Source organism: Anolis carolinensis, chromosome 2 (genome assembly GCF_035594765.1).
Source record: "Anolis carolinensis isolate JA03-04 chromosome 2, rAnoCar3.1.pri, whole genome shotgun sequence".
Taxonomy (NCBI): Eukaryota; Metazoa; Chordata; class Lepidosauria; order Squamata; family Dactyloidae; genus Anolis; species Anolis carolinensis.
Genome location: NC_085842.1, coordinates 149,502,267 through 149,520,560, shown reverse-complemented (window position 1 = coordinate 149,520,560; position 18,294 = coordinate 149,502,267). Strand labels below are relative to the sequence as shown.

The window sequence follows — 18,294 nt, the reverse complement described above, 5'->3', positions numbered from 1 at the left end:
ATATTCACAATCTCTGTTCACATAAATTACCTATGACACAAGGAATCCCATTGGAGCATTGCAGCACACCAAAATACTTGGGAGTTACCCTGGACCGTGCTTTGACTTACAAGAAACACTGCTTGACTATCAAGCAAAATGTGAATGCTAGAAATAACATTGTACGAAAGCTAACTGGAACAACCTGGGGATCACAACCAGACACAGTGAAAAGATCTATCCTTGCACTTTGCTACTCTGCTGCTAAATACGTATGCCCAATGTGGAATACATCTCACCATATTAAAACAGTGGATGTGGCTCTTAATGAAACATGACACATTCTCACAGGATGTCTATACCCCACACCACTGGAGAAATTATACTGTTTAGCCAGCATTGCACCATCTGACATCCGCTGGGAAGTAGCAACCAGCAATTAAAGGACCAAGGCAGTGACATCCTCAGTCCATCCCCTGTTCGGATATCAGTCACAGTACAACAATGCCTTAAATCAAGAAATAGTTTTCTAAGATCTACAGAGATACTCGCAAGAACAGCACAGCAAGCGAGAGTCCAGAAGTAGTAGGCTAAAACCTGGAAACTTAATCAGTGACTGACATTGGATGAGAGACTCCCTCCTCGGCACACAAAAGACTGGGCGACTTGGAAGGCACTGAACAGGCTGCCCTCTGACACCACAAGATGCAGAGCCAACCTTAAGAAATGGGGCTACAAAGTAGAGTCCACGACATGCATGTGTGGAGAAAAGCAAACTACAGACCACCTACTGCAATGCAGCCTGAGCCCTGCCACATGCACAATGGAGGACCTTCTTATAGCAACACCAGAGGCACTCCAAGTGACCAACTACTGGTCAAAGGACATTTAGTATAATGCCAAGGTTTTTTTTAAACTTAGTTTGTGTTTTCAAACACATTACAACTTGTACCCTCGGTTCGCTTCTGAAATGATAAATAAAACCTATGGCACAGTCATAAAGAAAATTATAGCGTTTTTCAAATGTAAAGCACAGCTTTTGTTTTATTTTGTTTCACTTGCCTATTGTTAAAACCATTGTTTCTTTAAGCAATGGTTCCTGTTCATGAATCTTTACACGCCCATAAAGTTCTGTTCTATCTTTAGAACACGTCAGCGTTATTCACAAAGCATCAATAGATTTAAAAACGCATGCTCTATTTTTAACTCCTTTTAATTCTTTGACAAACTTATGAACTAAATATGTGACCCTCATTCATAAAAAACCTGGAACAATAGCATCATGCTTTGATCAGACTTGGAACCATACAGTACAAATGACGAATGAAAATTGGTAGTGATCCAATTTTTTTCCATCTCGGTTGTTTTTACAATTAGATAAAACTGTTTTCAAGTCATCATTAACCTGCAGAGACAATACACTATTGGGTAGAACAACAGGACACCACACTCCTTAACTATGCCATATGCCTACTCTGAGAATACTTTTTGTGAATTACAGAGAAATACAATCTAGCAAGAGCCACTGTACTTGCCTGGCTGAAAGCCACACTGACACTCGCTGAGCCTTCTGTGCACCAGGCAACTCCTAGGAGCCTAAAGAACTGAGAACAGTGTGAAGTCCTCAGGCAACCAAGTGCCAAGAGATTACAGCTCTTCCTGTAATCACTTGTTGGCATGGGCCAAACAGTCTCAATCAACAGAGAGATATTGAAGAAATACTAAAGCCAGAATTTACACTGAAGAGATGTGATTAATTTCTTTGCAAAGCAACAGAATGGCAGTAACATGACAAACAGAGACAAAACACTGTACAGAATATCACAAGGCAGAATAAAGTCAGTTGCAACATTTCTATCCTTAGTTTTAATATCAGAAGGGAAAATACCACGTTGTCATGGAATCAAGGTCTCATCTCTCTTCTCAGAAGAAATCCAGAAAATGAATGGTCTTTACATGAGTTTGTCATAGCCTTATAAATGGTTATTCTTGGACATACATGTGGAATAAGATTTGTTTTATTCCATTAGTCCCTCTGCATTCTTTCCAAAGAATACTGAAGCCCAGATTTTTAAGAAGTGGAATTATTACTGCTTTTAGAAATTATTGGAACTGCTCACACATATAATGTCCAATGTAACACAGGCCTAGAGTTTTGTCTGAGACTCCTAAACAATATGCAATAGAAACAGAAAGTGTTTGTACATTTTGTGACTATTGTTTGTCATAGATCGAATTTGAAATGAACTAACATCTAAATACATTTTAGTTTCATCATGTTTGTACTGAATTTAGCTCCTTTTATTAAAATCTGTTCTCATATTTAGAAAGTATAAATGGCAGTACAATGAAGTCAAAAGAATTTGACCTTACTGTATCAAAAATGGAGCATTTTAGTGTCCTCTACTGTTGTTAGCATAGGTCCACCTGCCATTTTGAAATATGAAAAAGTTCACAGATTCACCATGACATGGCACTTGATAGGCTTTCAGCAATGTTGTTAGAATATGCAAATCCTCTGATGCTTGTAGTACCATGAACAGTACAGACGTCTATAACCATTACATTTTGGAGTATAAATGTGATCGATTCATAGAAATGTCAGGCAGAAGAAATAGCATGAGGAGAGGATGCTGCAACTTTTAGTTCAATAATTCCCAAACTTTGCTTCTCCAAATGTTTGGACAACTTACAGAAGCTACAGTCAGTCTGTTCAAAGAGCAGGAATTTTGGGAGCTGAAGTCCAAATCACCTGGAGAACCAAAGTTTGGGAACCACTGCTCCAGCACAAATTCCATCCTTTCCTGAAGCTCTTGGCTTCAATCTAGAAATACTTATTCCTACAATGGAAAACCAGTAACAATTTAAGTGCCTGGCCTGTGGAATCCTGACACTCTATATTTCTTATTCTCCCCTTTGAAGTAGTGTTGTAGACAGTTTCCTAACTCTAAACCAAAAATGTTTTAAACAAACTTCAGAAGGAGGCAAACAATTCTTAGAAATCTACATCTGCCAAGTCAAACAATGGCAATCCCTGCCAACACAGCAAGGACAAGCAAACTCGCAGAAGTCATGTTCCTGTACTCCCAGAGAAACCTTATCATTTGTTGCAGAATGTCATTAGCAGTTTTTCAATAGATAACAATGTTAACAGCAGTAAGTATCAGACAAAAGCAGTGGCCTTTGGGGGTCCAAGGTGTTTTATTTTGGAAGACCAGTGAATTCAGTTTACATATTCAATCACCCATCTTCCTGTTTGTTCAGCCCAAGCAGTCATATAATCTTTAGTCACCCAGTTTGCCACAGCAAACTTATCAAGGGGATCATTCAACAAGAGACCATTTATACAGGCAACAGTGAAAAGTCTGCCAACATGAGATTTCCAACACAATTCAAAATATTTTATTTCTTCTGCATTTGAGAATAAACATGTTTAAGTAAACTGCATCATTGTTCTAATTAAATGTATGATGAGTGTGTTTCCATGAGGCCAAAAGAGAACACAGAAACAATTCCTTAAAGTTAGTCTGGTGTATGCTTAGAAAGCAATCATCCAGGACTCATGTGTCACTGTGAACTATCAGATCTCCATCTGACAGCAGAAACTGAGCAAGATCAACTCTAGATGAGAAAATATCAATGAATACTGGATGTTTCAGAGGAAGGAACTGACAAAACCACCTCTTGAGTATTACTTACCAAGAAAAAAACTATGAAATTCATGGAGTCACCATATATCAAGTGTGAAGAAGAGCAAATCACAGACCACCTATTACAATGTAGTCTGAGCCCTGCCACATGCACAGTGGAGGATCTTCTTATAGCAACACCAGAAGCACTCCAAGTGGCCAGCTACTGGTCAAAGGGCATTTAGTATAATGCCAAGTTTTTACCTTTGTTTGTGTTTTTAAATACACTACAACTGTACCCTTGGTTTGCTTCTGACACGATAAATAAATACCATATCAACAGGCAATTTAGAAGCAAGACACATACACAGGGAAAGCAGAAAGAAAGCACAGAAGTAAACAGAGACATGTTACTGGGAGAAAATATAAAATGTAATTTCCAAATGCGAGTATTATGTATTTTGGGTTCAGAACCTTAAGAAGCTTCCATATGACGTGGTACCCCCTCTAGACAGGCTGTTTTACCTGTAAACAGTTGGCCACACAAGACTATCAAGGAATCAAAGGCTACACGTATCTCATGCAGCCATGCATCCAGAGCCTTAACAGCACAGTGGAATGACTACTTTCTTGCTGGGAGGTCTCTAGGTTAGATCTTGCTGCAACCACAATCTCAAAAGTCTTTCTTTGACTAGTATTTCCCATGCTCAACCTTTATCCTCTGACATCTGCAGCTAATAATAATCTTTCTACCGCAGCAAGAATTTTTTTAAAAGTAGGATAAACACCTCAGGTAGCTGAAATGCACTTTCAAAATGCTTACTACTAACAACATGGGATTATAAGTAGCATCCACTGATATTATTTTGGAAAACTGTTCGAAAATTAAGGCAGCCAAATGAAAAAACTTTTTATAGAACTTAAGCAATATAGCATACCAAGGTCAATTATATAAAAGTGCTGTAAGACTTGAGATGTTAATGAAAGTAGGGTAATTCCATCTATGGCAATCAGCTAGAAAGTCCACTGGGATGCAACTTCATTGCTCAAACAGTATCTAAGGTATCAGCACAGCCTCAACCCTACTTCTTACTGGCACAAGTATAGCTTGAGTTTAACACACTTCCTTCCATGTACTATTATGTGTCATCTAGTCAATTAGAGTTGCTATTCCTTCACTATAGTTTTGCTTCACCAACAACTACTTTCTGGGATAGGCAGAACTTCACAGTTATCTTTATTACACACTGAACAAATCTAAAAAAAACAAGCAATTCACTTTCTATATGATTTTATTCAAAATACAGTGAAAAAAGCATTGAGTGTCATAACTGACCTGTTTATCATTAACTCGTATATGAACTATAGCAGTTAACATTGGTACTAGCTTAATTGGCTCTTGCCTTAATTACAGCTAAGGGCAGGCCCGTAGCTGGGATTTTGATTCAGCGGGGGGGGGGGGGGGGGGATGAGTCTGAGTGAGAGAGGATCTACCCTAGCAAACCTTTTGTATCGTTCTCCCAATACCCCCATGCATATGGGATATATTGAGCATGGTGATCAGATCATGATATGAATAAACATAACAGTTTAACAGTAAGGCCTTCTTGCGGACCACCCTGAGAATTTCAGGGGGGCGGCTGAAGCCCCTCAAGCCCCCACCCCACCCCCCACTACATGCCTGGCAAAGGGTGCAACCAGTACTTGTGGTAACAAAAGAGCTTTTGAGGACAAGTGTTTTCAAAGAATCCCCCCCCCCCCAATTAAAGAAGGGGATCTCAGCTTTTCAACTCTAAGTGATATTTCAATGTGCTAACCTAGCATTACTGTATATAGATTTGATTCAGGAGCAAACACATGTCTATGCTTTGCAAGTGAGGCAGAAACACTCCTCTCTGCCCTCCTTGCCAAACATATTATCTTAGCATAAGACAGCAGTGCTATATAACTGTGCTCTAAAGCAAATTCTGTGTGTGCACACAGTCAGGATCCAGCATGGTACATGCATTGATAGTCTTCTTTCATAAGTAGATCCAGGAGGAGATCATTTACACCCTGAGCCCCCACCAGCCTTAAATATGCACTCTGGAGGGTGGAAAACTCTTCCAAAGCAAGGTCTCAAGAGACACAGGAGGCCAGATGAAGGTGGAAGAGATGGGGAGCATACTGTTGCACTCGGGAGTGGAAAGGAAAATTGTACCACTTGGATTGTCAGACAGGCTAAATCCATCAACAATAATAGAGATTCTGATCAGAGCCATCTCTAGCTGCATTCGGCAACAGAGGCAACAAACACCTATGCCTACTGTGTGTCACAAGGCTTATCAACAGTGTGTGAAGAAACAATGGGTTATGACTCATCCCTCACTCTGGATCCTGACAGCTACTACATCACAGCTCATAATACCATACCACTATACGCTTACTGCAGGGTCGGTGGAAGTGCAGTGCCCCCTAACTTTATCAGACTCCACCTTCCAGCAATTCTAGCCAAAATAGCCACAGATAAGGAAAGCTGGATCTTGGAGCCCAACATCATCTGGAGGGCCTCATGGTGTCTAGCTAGGGCCCAAATGCAGAAATAAAAAAGATCAACTGAAAATTAGAAATCAGCTTTCAAATCTAAGCATAAAAAATAATCCTCTGATACATCTTTTAGTACAGTGGTTCTCAACCTGTGGGTCCCCAGATGTTTTGGCCTTCAACTCCCAGAAATCCTAACAGCTGGTAAACTGGCTGGGATTTCTGGGAGCTGCAGGCCAAAACATCTGGGGACCTACTGGTTGAGAACCACTGTTTCAGGGGAAAGAAATACATGTACATTAATCCTTTCAAGTTACAGTTTTGACTTTTGTGGGTATGATTATGATTATTCATGAATTTGAGTAAAAATATTTTCTCAAAGAATCTTTAGGTCCTCCAATGCGATTCTGTGGTCAGCTTCCAGTTGAAGTTGGCCATAAAGCCATACTATAAAATCTAGACATTCCTACGGAGGTGTTCCCTCAGGTAAAAAATAATAGCAACTTCTTTTTCACATTAAAGCTCTAACCTTGTAAAGCAAAGGTCAAGAGTATGTTTAAAGACACAAGAACTGGCTCATATTGGCCACTCTAATTGTAAGCAGTACATTTTGTAAGTCTTGTATGGATTGATTTTAGTCTGAAAGCATTAGGTTCTGAATGAAATTATAGCTATTGCTTCAGAATCACCAAATGCTTTCAGGGCATGGCAACAATCGTCTTGGAAAATATGAGAACTATTTTTATTCAGTACTTAAGATAGGAACATTACTGGTTCCTACAGGTATGATACGTTGCTACAAGAGCTACATTAAGAGGCTCCTGTCCCTCACATGGATCGCACCATCTGTGCATATAACTATCATTTCTGCAGCTGACATATGTGCTGGTAAATGAATAGTACAGACCTAGTTGTGTCTCACATTGAGCTCTGAGGAGGAAATCAAGCACATAGTATGCTTTTGTACCTCTATGTACTTCATTTCCTCCTCAGAGTTCAGTGTGAGATACAAGTAGGTCTGTACTACTTTTTTAAAACCACCATCTTGAGAGGGAAACGAATTTGGAACAGCTGCCCAGGTGTCAAGACCCAGGCTGCAGAGCACCAATAACCATACACAGAGGCCAGAATCTATCTAATATCTTTATTGAAGGAATATATAAAGTTAATAAAAACAAGTGTAGAAAATAGTCCAGAATTAGACCTTTCAGGAAAGGTCAGAATTAGTCCAAGAAAGCAATGTCCAATAAGAAATATTAAGGTCCAAAGTTGTAATCCAATAACCGAAACACTCACTTTGCCAAGCAAAGTGAGGGGAGATGACAAGGTCCTTTAGTCCATGAAACTTGAGCGAGGCTAGGAAATAACTTGATACTTGAAACAAGGCTTGAACGTGGAACAAGGTAACTAGGAACAAGAACAAGGTCCGTGGAATAACTTGGTAAAATCCGTGGTACAAGGCAAGGATTGGTCCTGGGAAACAAGGCAAAGTCCGTAGGTAAACAAAGGCTGGGAAACAAGGCGAAGGCTGGATAGCAAGGCAAGGCTTGAGCGAGAGCGAGGCTTGAATCGGAGCGCGCTGTCCAGACACGACCCGCTCCGTAGGCTGACGAATTGACTCCGCGAAGTTACTACGCGGGTAAAACACCTAAATAGAGTCTAGCTTTCCCGCCGAAGCAGTTCTCTGGGAATCAGAACCGAAAGCTAACTCTGAGACCAGATGTGAGACTCCCCAAAGATTCTCACGAGAAGCAGTCTTAATTGGCCACATTCTTAGCTGCAATCCTTGCACTCCTGCGCGAAGCTGAATCCAAACTTCTCTGTTGTTTACAAAACTCCCGGCGCAAGAATACGGGAGAAGTAGGCTCTGGGCTTGTTTGACATACTTCTGGGAGACAACTTTCTTGCAGGTGCAAGGTTCCCAGATCTGCCTGGGAAAGATCTGGCTGAGAGGAATCCAGTTCAGACTGGGAAGGTAAAAAACCCAAGTTTTCATCTTCATCAGGAATTACAATGTCCTGAGCAGGACTACAAGGCCCATGGGTCATCACACTATCCCCCTCCTCAAGGCCCCTCCCAAACTGGGGCCCTCTCCCCGAGGCGCGAGGTCGTGGTTTGGTGGGATAGGTCTGATGAAAGCGACGGGTTAGATCAGGAGCATGGACTGTGGAGGCGTCTTCCCAGGAGCGTTCCTCAGGGCCAAAACCCACCCAGTCAATGAGATATTGTAGGCGGCGGCGGTGAAAGCGAGAATCCAAAATGTCCTCAACCTCGAACTCCTCCTCCCCATTCATCAAAACAGGAGGGGGGGCCGGTTGGTCTGTATCAGGTCGCACACCATCCGCCGGAAGGAGCAGGGAACGGTGAAACACTGGGTGAATGCGCATTGAACGCGGAAGTTGGAGTTTGAAAGTCACGGGGTTAAGTTGCGCCACCACTGGATAGGGGCCAATGAAACGGGCATCTAACTTCCGGCAGGGGCGGTGGGAGGGCAGGAAGCGAGTGGACAGAAAAACCCGATCTCCTACCTTGATTTCGGGGCCCGGCTGGCGATGTTTGTCAGCGTGGCGTTTATAGTCCTCCTTGGCTTGGTCCAGTTGCTGGAGCAAAAGTTGTTGCACCGCTGTGAGTTCCTGCAGCCAATCCTCTGCTGCGGGAACTTCTGAAGTTTCAATGACAGGGGGAAAGAAACGTGGATGGAAGCCGTAGTTTGCAAAGAACGGCGTTTCTTTTGTAGAAGCTTGAACTCCATTGTTGTAGGCAAACTCAGACAGTGGTAACAGAGAAGCCCAATTGTCCTGTTGGTAGTTTACATAACAGCGAAGATACTGCTCCAAAGTGGCATTGGTGCGCTCCGTTTGCCCATCTGTTTGGGGATGATGAGCTGAAGATAAGCGAGAGTCTATGCCCAATAGTTTTTGTAGTGCCTTCCAAAAACGAGAGGTGAATTGAGATCCACGGTCTGTGACTAAACTCTTGGGCAATCCATGTAGTCTGAAAACATGTTGAAGAAATAGATCCGCAGTTTCTTTGGCCGTGGGGAGGCCTTCACAGGGAATGAAATGGGCTAACTTGGTGAAAAGGTCCACCACCACCAAAATCGTGGTGAATCCACAGGAAGGTGGTAGGTCAGTGATGAAATCCGCGGAAATTATTTCCCATGGGCGAGATGGGGTAGGAAGGGGGTGTAAAAGCCCTGAGGGCTTCTCCCTTCGTATCTTGGAGCGCTGGCATACTGGGCAGGTGTTGACATATTTTTCCACATCCTTGCGGATCTTGGGCCACCAAAAATCCCTTAGGATCAAATGCATAGTTTTAAATAGTCCGAAGTGTCCTGCTGGTTTGCAGTCATGACACAGACGAAGCGCTTTTTCCCTGCCCGGTCCGGGTGGGATATAAACATGATTTCTATAGCAGAGCAGCCCATCTTTAAGCGAAAAGGGAAAGTGCAGACCTTGGCGAAGTTGGTCCTGCGCCCAGGCATCTGCTTGCTGACTAGCCCTGATTTCTTGAGCACAGATGGGTCCTGGAGTAGGGGAAGTTGAACCAATGGGAATGGATTTGGTGTTCCCCACCGTGAGCGTGGCAAAGTTCTCGGGTTGTAGCAGTTGGGATTCAAAGGTCTCCTTGCGTCCTGCAGCGTATTCCGGTTTACGTGACAGGGCGTCTGCTTGCTTGGTTTGGGCTGGGGTCACATAATGGATCTGGAAGTTGAAACGTTCAAAGAATAAAGCCCAACGTTGCTGCCTCTGATTTAGTTTGCGGGCAGTTCTTAGATGTTCTAGATTACGATGATCAGTGTGGACTTCAATGGGAAATTTGGCCCCTTCTAGCCAATGTCTCCAAGTTTCAAAGGCTGCCTTTATGGCCAGTAGTTCTTTTTCCCAAATGGTGTAATTCCTCTCTGGTGTGGTTAGTTGACGAGAATAAAAGGCACAGGGATGGAGGTGATCTCCCACCGGTTGTAAGAGTACAGCCCCAATTGCCACATCAGAGGCGTCCGCCTGCACCACAAAAGGGGTTCCAGGATTTGGGTGCTGTAGAATTGGCTGGGAGGTGAATAGTTTCTTTAGTTGCTGGAACCCTTTCTCTGCTTGATCAGTCCAGCGGAAAGGCTGCTTTCCACGGATGCAGCTAGTGATGGGGTCGGACCAGCGGGCAAAATCTGGAATGAACTTGCGGTAATAGTTCGCGAACCCCAAGAAACGCTGCACCTCTTTCTTGTTAGTTGGCGCCCGCCATTCCAATACTGCTGAAACCTTGGCTGGATCCATGGAAAGCCCTAAAGGCGAGATGCGGTAACCAAGGAAATCTACCTCTTGTAGATCAAAAGCGCATTTTTCCAGCTTGGCATAAAGTCCATGATCCCGCAATCGTTGTAACACCATTTTGACGTGGTTCTCATGTTCTGATTGTGATCTAGAAAACACCAAAAAATCGTCCAGGTAGATTATCAAGAACCTGTCTAGATAGTCCTGAAAAATGTCGTTGACAAAATGCTGGAACGTTGCGGGGGCTCCGCATAAACCGAAATTCATAACTCGGGACTCGAATAATCCGAATTTGGTCTGGAAGGCGGTCTTCCACTCGTCCCCTTCCCTGATGCGAACTAAGTTGTAAGCCCCCCGAAGATCCAGCTTGGTGTAAACCTTGGCTCCTCGAAGCAGATCCAATAGATCCGAGATTAAGGGCAGGGGATAGCTGTTCCGCTTGGTGATATTGTTCAATGCTCTGTAGTCCACCACCAAGCGTAGTTCCCCTGACTTCTTCTTCACAAACATCACTGGGGAGGCGGCTGGGGATTGAGAGGGTCTGATGAATCCCTTGCGAAGGTTTGTCTCTAGGAATTCCCTGAGAGCTTCTTGCTCTGGTTCAGTCAGGGAGTAGAGATGCCCTCGCGGGATCGGGGCCCCCTCCACCAAGTCAATGGCACAGTCATAAGGTCTATGTGGGGGTAATTTTTCGGCTTCTTTCTCATTGAATACATCCCAATACTCGGAGTACTTCTTTGGCAAGGTGATGATGGGCTCGGTGTCCGTGGCGTGGCATACCTTGGCTACGAGGCAATGGTTTTGGCAGTACGGTGAAGCAAACTGCAGTTCTCTGTTGGACCAGGAGATGTTAGGGTCGTGGAGAGTCAGCCATGGAATTCCCAAAATCACAGGGAAATGAGGAACCTCGGTAACAAAGAAGGAAATCTCTTCCATATGTTCCCTTATCCACATCCTGGTGGGTTCCGACCACTGACTTACGGGGCCCGTCTTGAGGGGGCGGCCGTCTATGGCTTGCACCACACGGGCATTCTTGAAATCATGATATTGTAATCCCAGAGAGTCGGCATACTCTCTATCGATGAAATTGTTGGTAGCTCCAGAGTCTATCATGGCGTGGATCATGACGGGTCCCCTTTTTGCTGACCATAATGTGACCACGAGAAGGAACAGGACCCCGGTTGGCGGCTCTTGGATGGATTTTTTGACCGGGTTGGCGAGCCTCTCTACACCCGGTCGTTGGCTTCCCCCGCCGGCTGTGTGCCAGTCGGCTCAGACGTCTTCGTCTCCGTGGAGGACGCCGCCGCAAGACGGGCGGCAGGCTTCCCTTTGGCTGGGCACTCTCTGGCGAAGTGGCCCCCGTTCCCGCAGTACCAGCAGAGGTTTAAGCGTTGACGACGGGCCTTCTCGGCGGCATCTAGTCTGGGACGCACATTGCCCAACTGCATCGGCACCTCCTCGCTCCCTCTGGGGTATGGGGTTGGCGGTGGGGGTCTCCAGACCGGACGTGGCTGAACGCTGGCGGGAGCGGGGGGTTTTGCCCCGGCTCTACCGCCCTGGCCTCGAACCCACTGTTTCCTGTTGGCAATCATGACTTCAGCCCGTAAACATTGATCAATGAGTGCCTCGAGGGTCTGGGGAGGATCCACCTTGGAGATTTCTTCCAGCATTTCAATGTTGAGACCCTCCCGGAATTGTCCCCTGAGGGCTACATCGTTCCAGCCGGTGTTGTGGGCCAGCACTCGGAACTCGGCTATATACTGAGACATAGGTCTGTCTCCTTGGAAAAAGCGACGGAGTTTGTGACCGGCTGCCTCCAAATTGTCCTCGATTCCCCAAGTCTCCTTGAGGTGGTCCAAGAAGCGTTGCGCTGATCTTAGGTGTGGAGAGGCTTGGTCGTACAGTGCCGTCGCCCAGCTGGCCGCTGGCCCGTCTAGAAGACTGTAAACCCATGCCACTTTGATGTCTTCTTGGGGAAACTCGGCAGCACGGGCCTCTAGATAAGCTTGACATTGGCGACGGAAGACATGAACCTTAGAAGCTTCTCCAGTAAACTTGGTTGGCAACGCCATGGCCGGAAGACGAATTCCGCGTTCCTTCAAACCCCTTATTTCTCCATCCTGTGCATTGAGCTTATCACGGATTCGGTCCACCTCCTCCTTGTCGATGGTGTAGGTAATCGGCTGGCCGCTCGGCCCAGGTACGACTCCGGTAGACATTCTGGCCGAGGTTAATTGGTGCTTAGGGTGGCGGAGTCAAACTGTCAAGACCCAGGCTGCAGAGCACCAATAACCATACACAGAGGCCAGAATCTATCTAATATCTTTATTGAAGGAATATATAAAGTTAATAAAAACAAGTGTAGAAAATAGTCCAGAATTAGACCTTTCAGGAAAGGTCAGAATTAGTCCAAGAAAGCAATGTCCAATAAGAAATATTAAGGTCCAAAGTTGTAATCCAATAACCGAAACACTCACTTTGCCAAGCAAAGTGAGGGGAGATGACAAGGTCCTTTAGTCCATGAAACTTGAGCGAGGCTAGGAAATAACTTGATACTTGAAACAAGGCTTGAACGTGGAACAAGGTAACTAGGAACAAGAACAAGGTCCGTGGAATAACTTGGTAAAATCCGTGGTACAAGGCAAGGATTGGTCCTGGGAAACAAGGCAAAGTCCGTAGGTAAACAAAGGCTGGGAAACAAGGCGAAGGCTGGATAGCAAGGCAAGGCTTGAGCGAGAGCGAGGCTTGAATCGGAGCGCGCTGTCCAGACACGACCCGCTCCGTAGGCTGACGAATTGACTCCGCGAAGTTACTACGCGGGTAAAACACCTAAATAGAGTCTAGCTTTCCCGCCGAAGCAGTTCTCTGGGAATCAGAACCGAAAGCTAACTCTGAGACCAGATGTGAGACTCCCCAAAGATTCTCACGAGAAGCAGTCTTAATTGGCCACATTCTTAGCTGCAATCCTTGCACTCCTGCGCGAAGCTGAATCCAAACTTCTCTGTTGTTTACAAAACTCCCGGCGCAAGAATACGGGAGAAGTAGGCTCTGGGCTTGTTTGACATACTTCTGGGAGACAACTTTCTTGCAGGTGCAAGGTTCCCAGATCTGCCTGGGAAAGATCTGGCTGAGAGGAATCCAGTTCAGACTGGGAAGGTAAAAAACCCAAGTTTTCATCTTCATCAGGAATTACAATGTCCTGAGCAGGACTACAAGGCCCATGGGTCATCACACCAGGAGTGTCACACTAACTACTGTGCCCTAACAAAGAAACACATGTGAATGGCATGATACCAAATAGATATTTATCTCACCAAAACGTAAGTGCAATATTTCTCCTTTCTGCATCATACTGCAGGGAAAGGTTTCAAGTGAAGTGCCATTTCCCCATTATCCTGAGTAGATCATAATCTTATTTATATCAGTGACATGAAATAGACATGAATCAAGAAACCCAAATCTCAAGGCAAAAATAAGAGTGACATTACTAAGAGCAAGAACAATGTTCATTTTATGCATTAGCTGTCTCGCCTTTAACACACCCCATAGCGGGGCTGCAATTTGATCATTAAAGTAACAGATTAGTAGAGAACATTCAGATCTGAAGCAATTAAAGCTACTCAACAAAAGCCTCTACTTAGGGATGTCATAAGCAGCAGTTATAATGTTCCAAGCCCCACATTTCAGAAGAACGAAACACTTAGAAGTTAAGGATTCCACAGGATTTTGATGCTTCTGTCTGAAACTGTGAAGTGAAGATTACGGATGACAATAATTATATGTAATGGGTTGCTGAGAGTTTTCTGGACCGTATGGCAATCTTCCAGGAGCATTTTCTCCTGACGTTTTGCCTGCATCTATGGCAGGCATCCTCAGAGGTTGCGAGATAAGTTGGAAACTAGTCAAGTGGGGTTAAGAACTCTTGTCTGTTGGAGGCAGGTGTGAGTGTTTCAATTGGCCACCTTGATTAGTACTGAATAGCCTTTCAGTTTCAAGGTCTGGCTGTTTATTGCCTGGGGGCATCCTTTGTTAGGAGCTGTTAGCTGGCCCTGATTGATTCATGTATGGAATTCCTCAGGTGTTCTTTATTTACTGTCCTGATTTTAGAGCTCTTTAATACTGGTAGCCAGAGGAGACCATGAAAATGAACAAAACCTGGCTTCCAGTATTAAAGAACTCTAAAGACAGTAAATAAAGAACACCGCTCAGAAAATAGAGGAACTCCAGACAAGAAACAATCAGGGACAGCTAATACCTCCCAACAAAGGATTCCCCCAGGCAGGCCTTGAAACTGAAAGGCTATTCAGTATTCAAGGTGGCCAATTGAAACACTCACACCTGCCTCAAAGAGGCAAGAGTTCTTTCTCCCAATCTGGACTTTCCACAGATATATAAACCCCACTTGACTAGTTTCCAATAGACCTCACAACCTCTGAGGATGCCTGCCATAGGTACAGACAAAATGTCAGGAGAAAATGCTTCTGGAACATGGCCATACAGCCCGGAAAACTCACAGCAACCCAGTGATTCCGGCCACGAAAGCCTTCAACAACACATTATATTGAATGCTTAAATCCTTCAAAAACAATATGAGGATAGAATCAAAGACCACACCTGTGGAGGGCAACTTGCTCTCTTCCCCAAGCACCTACAGTATTTCTCTCATCATTGTGGCATACAGAGGGCTTCTCCTATCACTGGGATTAAAAAATCTAGTTTAGGTGTCCATTTTTCACTTTAAGGAGGAAAAAGTTCACCCCTGTTAAAAAAAACACACACACCCCAAAAAGCCCAATCCTCCCACACACAAGTCACCTGTCAGCGATGCTCTTACATAAGACATCTTCTTCCACCCGTTTCAGAACAAAACCAATTTGTTTCCCTCATTCCAAAAGCGAAGAATGGGGAATGAAAGGCAAACAAGGAGGAGGGCGAGAGGAGAACTTGATTTGGAGAGGCTGAGATTGCTTGCTGTACGTGCTAGAATGCCTGACACAACGGCAGCTCGTGCTTCAGCCTGATCTAACCCCTCCGTGGCCAAAAAAGGGAAAAAGGGAGCGGGAAAATGCAGTTCTAGGCTTTGTTGGCTTGACACAAATCGGGGACTAAAAGCCAGAGCGAGAAGGGAGAGGGCGGCTTGCCTTGCCTGTGCCTCAGTCTACACAGTGCAGAATTAATGCACTTTGGCACCACTTGGGCTTCCATGGTTCCATGCTATGGAATCATGGGACATGTCGCTGTACACCAGTGGTTCTCAACCTGTGGATCCCCAGATGTTTTGGCCTTCAACTCCCAGAAATTCTAACAGCTGGTAAAGTGGCTGGGATTTCTGGGAGTTGTAGGCCAAAACACCTGGCGACCCACAGGTGGAGAACCACGGCTTGACAAGGTCTTCAGCCTTCTCTGCCAAAGACGGCGGATGTCTCACTATCTTGCAGCCCACTACGAAGCCTTGCGGCCTCAAGCTGCATGCAATTCATTCGACAGAGATGTAGCCCATGTCTTCATAAAGGGAGAGCGCTTTAGGGAGCCAGGTCGTGGACGAAACCTCCACGGAGCAGCCTCGTTGGAAAGCAGGAAATGAAGGGCTTCGGGAGAGTGGGTGAGGGGGTGAATGAATGCCCATCTCCGCAGTTAGAAAGCAACCCGTGTTCCTTGGGGCTCACTGTGCGGTGGAGAAATCCGGAGATGCCGAAGAAGGCAGGCTCCTCGAAAGCAGCCAGGAGCCTAAAGGAACATGAGCCCCCGCCCCGCCCCTCCCCACGCCAGGGCTCCCAGGCAAAAGAAACCCAGCGAGAGGCGGAGGCTGAGACGCGAGAAAGGCTCCGGGTCTGGCAACAGGTGCCCGCCGTGGAGGCAAGTTGGCAGGGAAAGGCCAGCCTCTCCTCTGGGAGAGAGAGAAAAAAAGGAAGGAAGGAAGGAAGGAAGGAAAGGGCGCCAAAGAGAAGCAATGCCAAGAGGCAGAAGGAAGGGAGAAAAGGGAGAAAGAGGAGAAGGGGAGAAGGAGTAGAAGGAACAGGAAGGAGAGAGAATGGAAGAAAGGAGAAGAAGGGGAGAAAGAGCAGAAGGAGGAAATAACAGAAGAGGAAGAATAAGGGAAGGCGAAGAAGGGGAGAAAAAGCAGAGGTTGTTGAAGGGTTTCATGGCCGGAATCACTGGGTTGCTGTGAGTTTTCCAGGCTGTCTATGTTTCAGAAGCATTCTCTGCTACTCAAGGTGGCCAGTTGCAACATTCACACTTACCTCCAACAGACTAGAGTTGTTTCTCCCTCCCTGGACATTGTTCCACAGATTCATAAACCCCACTTGCCTAGTTTCCAATTATACCTCGCAAGCTCTGAGGATGCCTGCCATAGATGCGGGCGAAACGTCAGGAGAGAATGCTTCTGGGAGACGGCCATACAGCCATCTCACAGCAACCCAGGAGGAGGAGGAATCATAGAAGAAGAAGGCAGCAACCGCCCCCCCCCCCCGTCCCATCCCCTTGGACCCCGACCCCTCGCACCTTGTAGACATTTTCCGTGATGCGGTGCACCTCCTCCGAGCGCGACATGGCGAGGCCGGCCCCTCCGGGCAGCACCATCGAGGGCCGGGCAGAGAGAGCGAGAGCGAGGGAAGGAGCGAGCGGAGCCACGCGGGAACCTGCCGCGGAGCCGATGGCAAGCAGGGCGGAGCGGCCGGGCGCGGGGCTTTTATACCGGCTCTGGGAGGCCGGCCCCCTCCCTGCCTGCTTCTCTCCCGCCGCCTCCGCCTCCCGCCCCCGGCTCCGCCTGCTGCTCCTCGGTCCTTCCCCGGCGAAGACAGGGAGGGAGGGAGGCGGGGAAACGCCTCCGAGCCCCTCCTTCCCCCAGACACAGTCAGCGGCACCACGCAGGAAAGGGGACAGAGCACGCCTGCCCTCGCGCCGCCCTGCCCACGCCGCCCCGGGGATGAGAAGGCGCGCCGTGCCCTCCCGCGCAGGCCCCGTCACTCCCCGCCGGCTCCCAGGTGGTCGCCAAGGAAGGGGGAGGCACCCACGAGGCAGCGAGGGAGGGCCGGGTTGCCCGCCTACAGAGCAGCCCCCAAGGAGCACAGAGGGCCCCGGCACCCGTTGGGCTGCGCTTCCAGGACTCACCCGAATCCGCGGGTGCTCAAGTCCCCAGAAACACGGGGGAGGGCATGACTCCTTGGCGTCCCTTGCCTCAAATGGCAACACCGAGCGTTGCTTTCAGGAAGGTATTTGGAACTAGCATTGGGACCCGGAGAAACAGCAAAAGGGGTCATTGTGTTGCCGAAGGCTTTCATGGCCGGGATCACAGGGTGGTTGTATGTTTTCCGGGCTGTATGGCCATGTTCCAGAAGTATTCCCTCCCGACGTTTCGCTGTATCTGAGGATGCCTACCGTAGATGTGGGCAAAACGTCAGGAGAGAATACTTCTGGAATATGGCCATACAGCCCGAAAAACATACAACAACCCTGAAGGGGTCATTGTTTTTGGGTTTGGATTTTGTGAACTGTCCCATTGGAAAATTCATAAAGATGTGGGTAAACTACAACTCCCATTGTCCTCTGTCATTGCCTCCTAACCCCGCCAGTATTTAAAGTTGGTTATGGGCGGTCTGTAGCCCCCAAGTGGCGCCATGGGTTAAACCGCTGAGCTGCTGATTGAAAGGTCGGTGGTTCGAATCCGGGGAGCGGGGTGAGTTCCTGCTCTTGGCCCCAGCTTCTGCCAATCTAGTAGTTCAAAAACATGCAAATGTGAGTAGATCAATAGGTCCTGCTCTGGCGGGAAGGTAACTATGCTCCATGCCTGCTCTTCATGGAGATGAGCATCAACCCCCAGAGTCAGACACCACTAGACTTAATGTCAGGGAAAACCTTTGTTATGGGGGGGTCTATGTGCCAAGTTTGGT

General features: G+C 46.5%; 1 protein-coding gene across 7 annotated transcripts in view; it reads right to left on the bottom strand.

The window, feature by feature from the left end:
- Nucleotides 1–17,162, bottom strand: part of baiap2 (BAR/IMD domain containing adaptor protein 2) — a 152,894-nt gene extending 135,732 nt beyond the window's left edge. Inside the window, exon 1 of one of the 7 annotated variants that reach the window (XM_062974014.1) lies at nucleotides 16,907–17,162. In XM_062974014.1, coding sequence (XP_062830084.1) covers nucleotides 16,907–16,984 — 78 coding nt within the window. In that variant the 5' untranslated portion in view covers nucleotides 16,985–17,162. The remainder of the gene's footprint in view (nucleotides 1–16,906) is intronic. The other 6 variants (XM_062974016.1, XM_062974015.1, XM_062974018.1 and 3 more) reach the window with 6 other exon arrangements.
- Nucleotides 17,163–18,294: the final 1,132 nt, after the last annotated feature.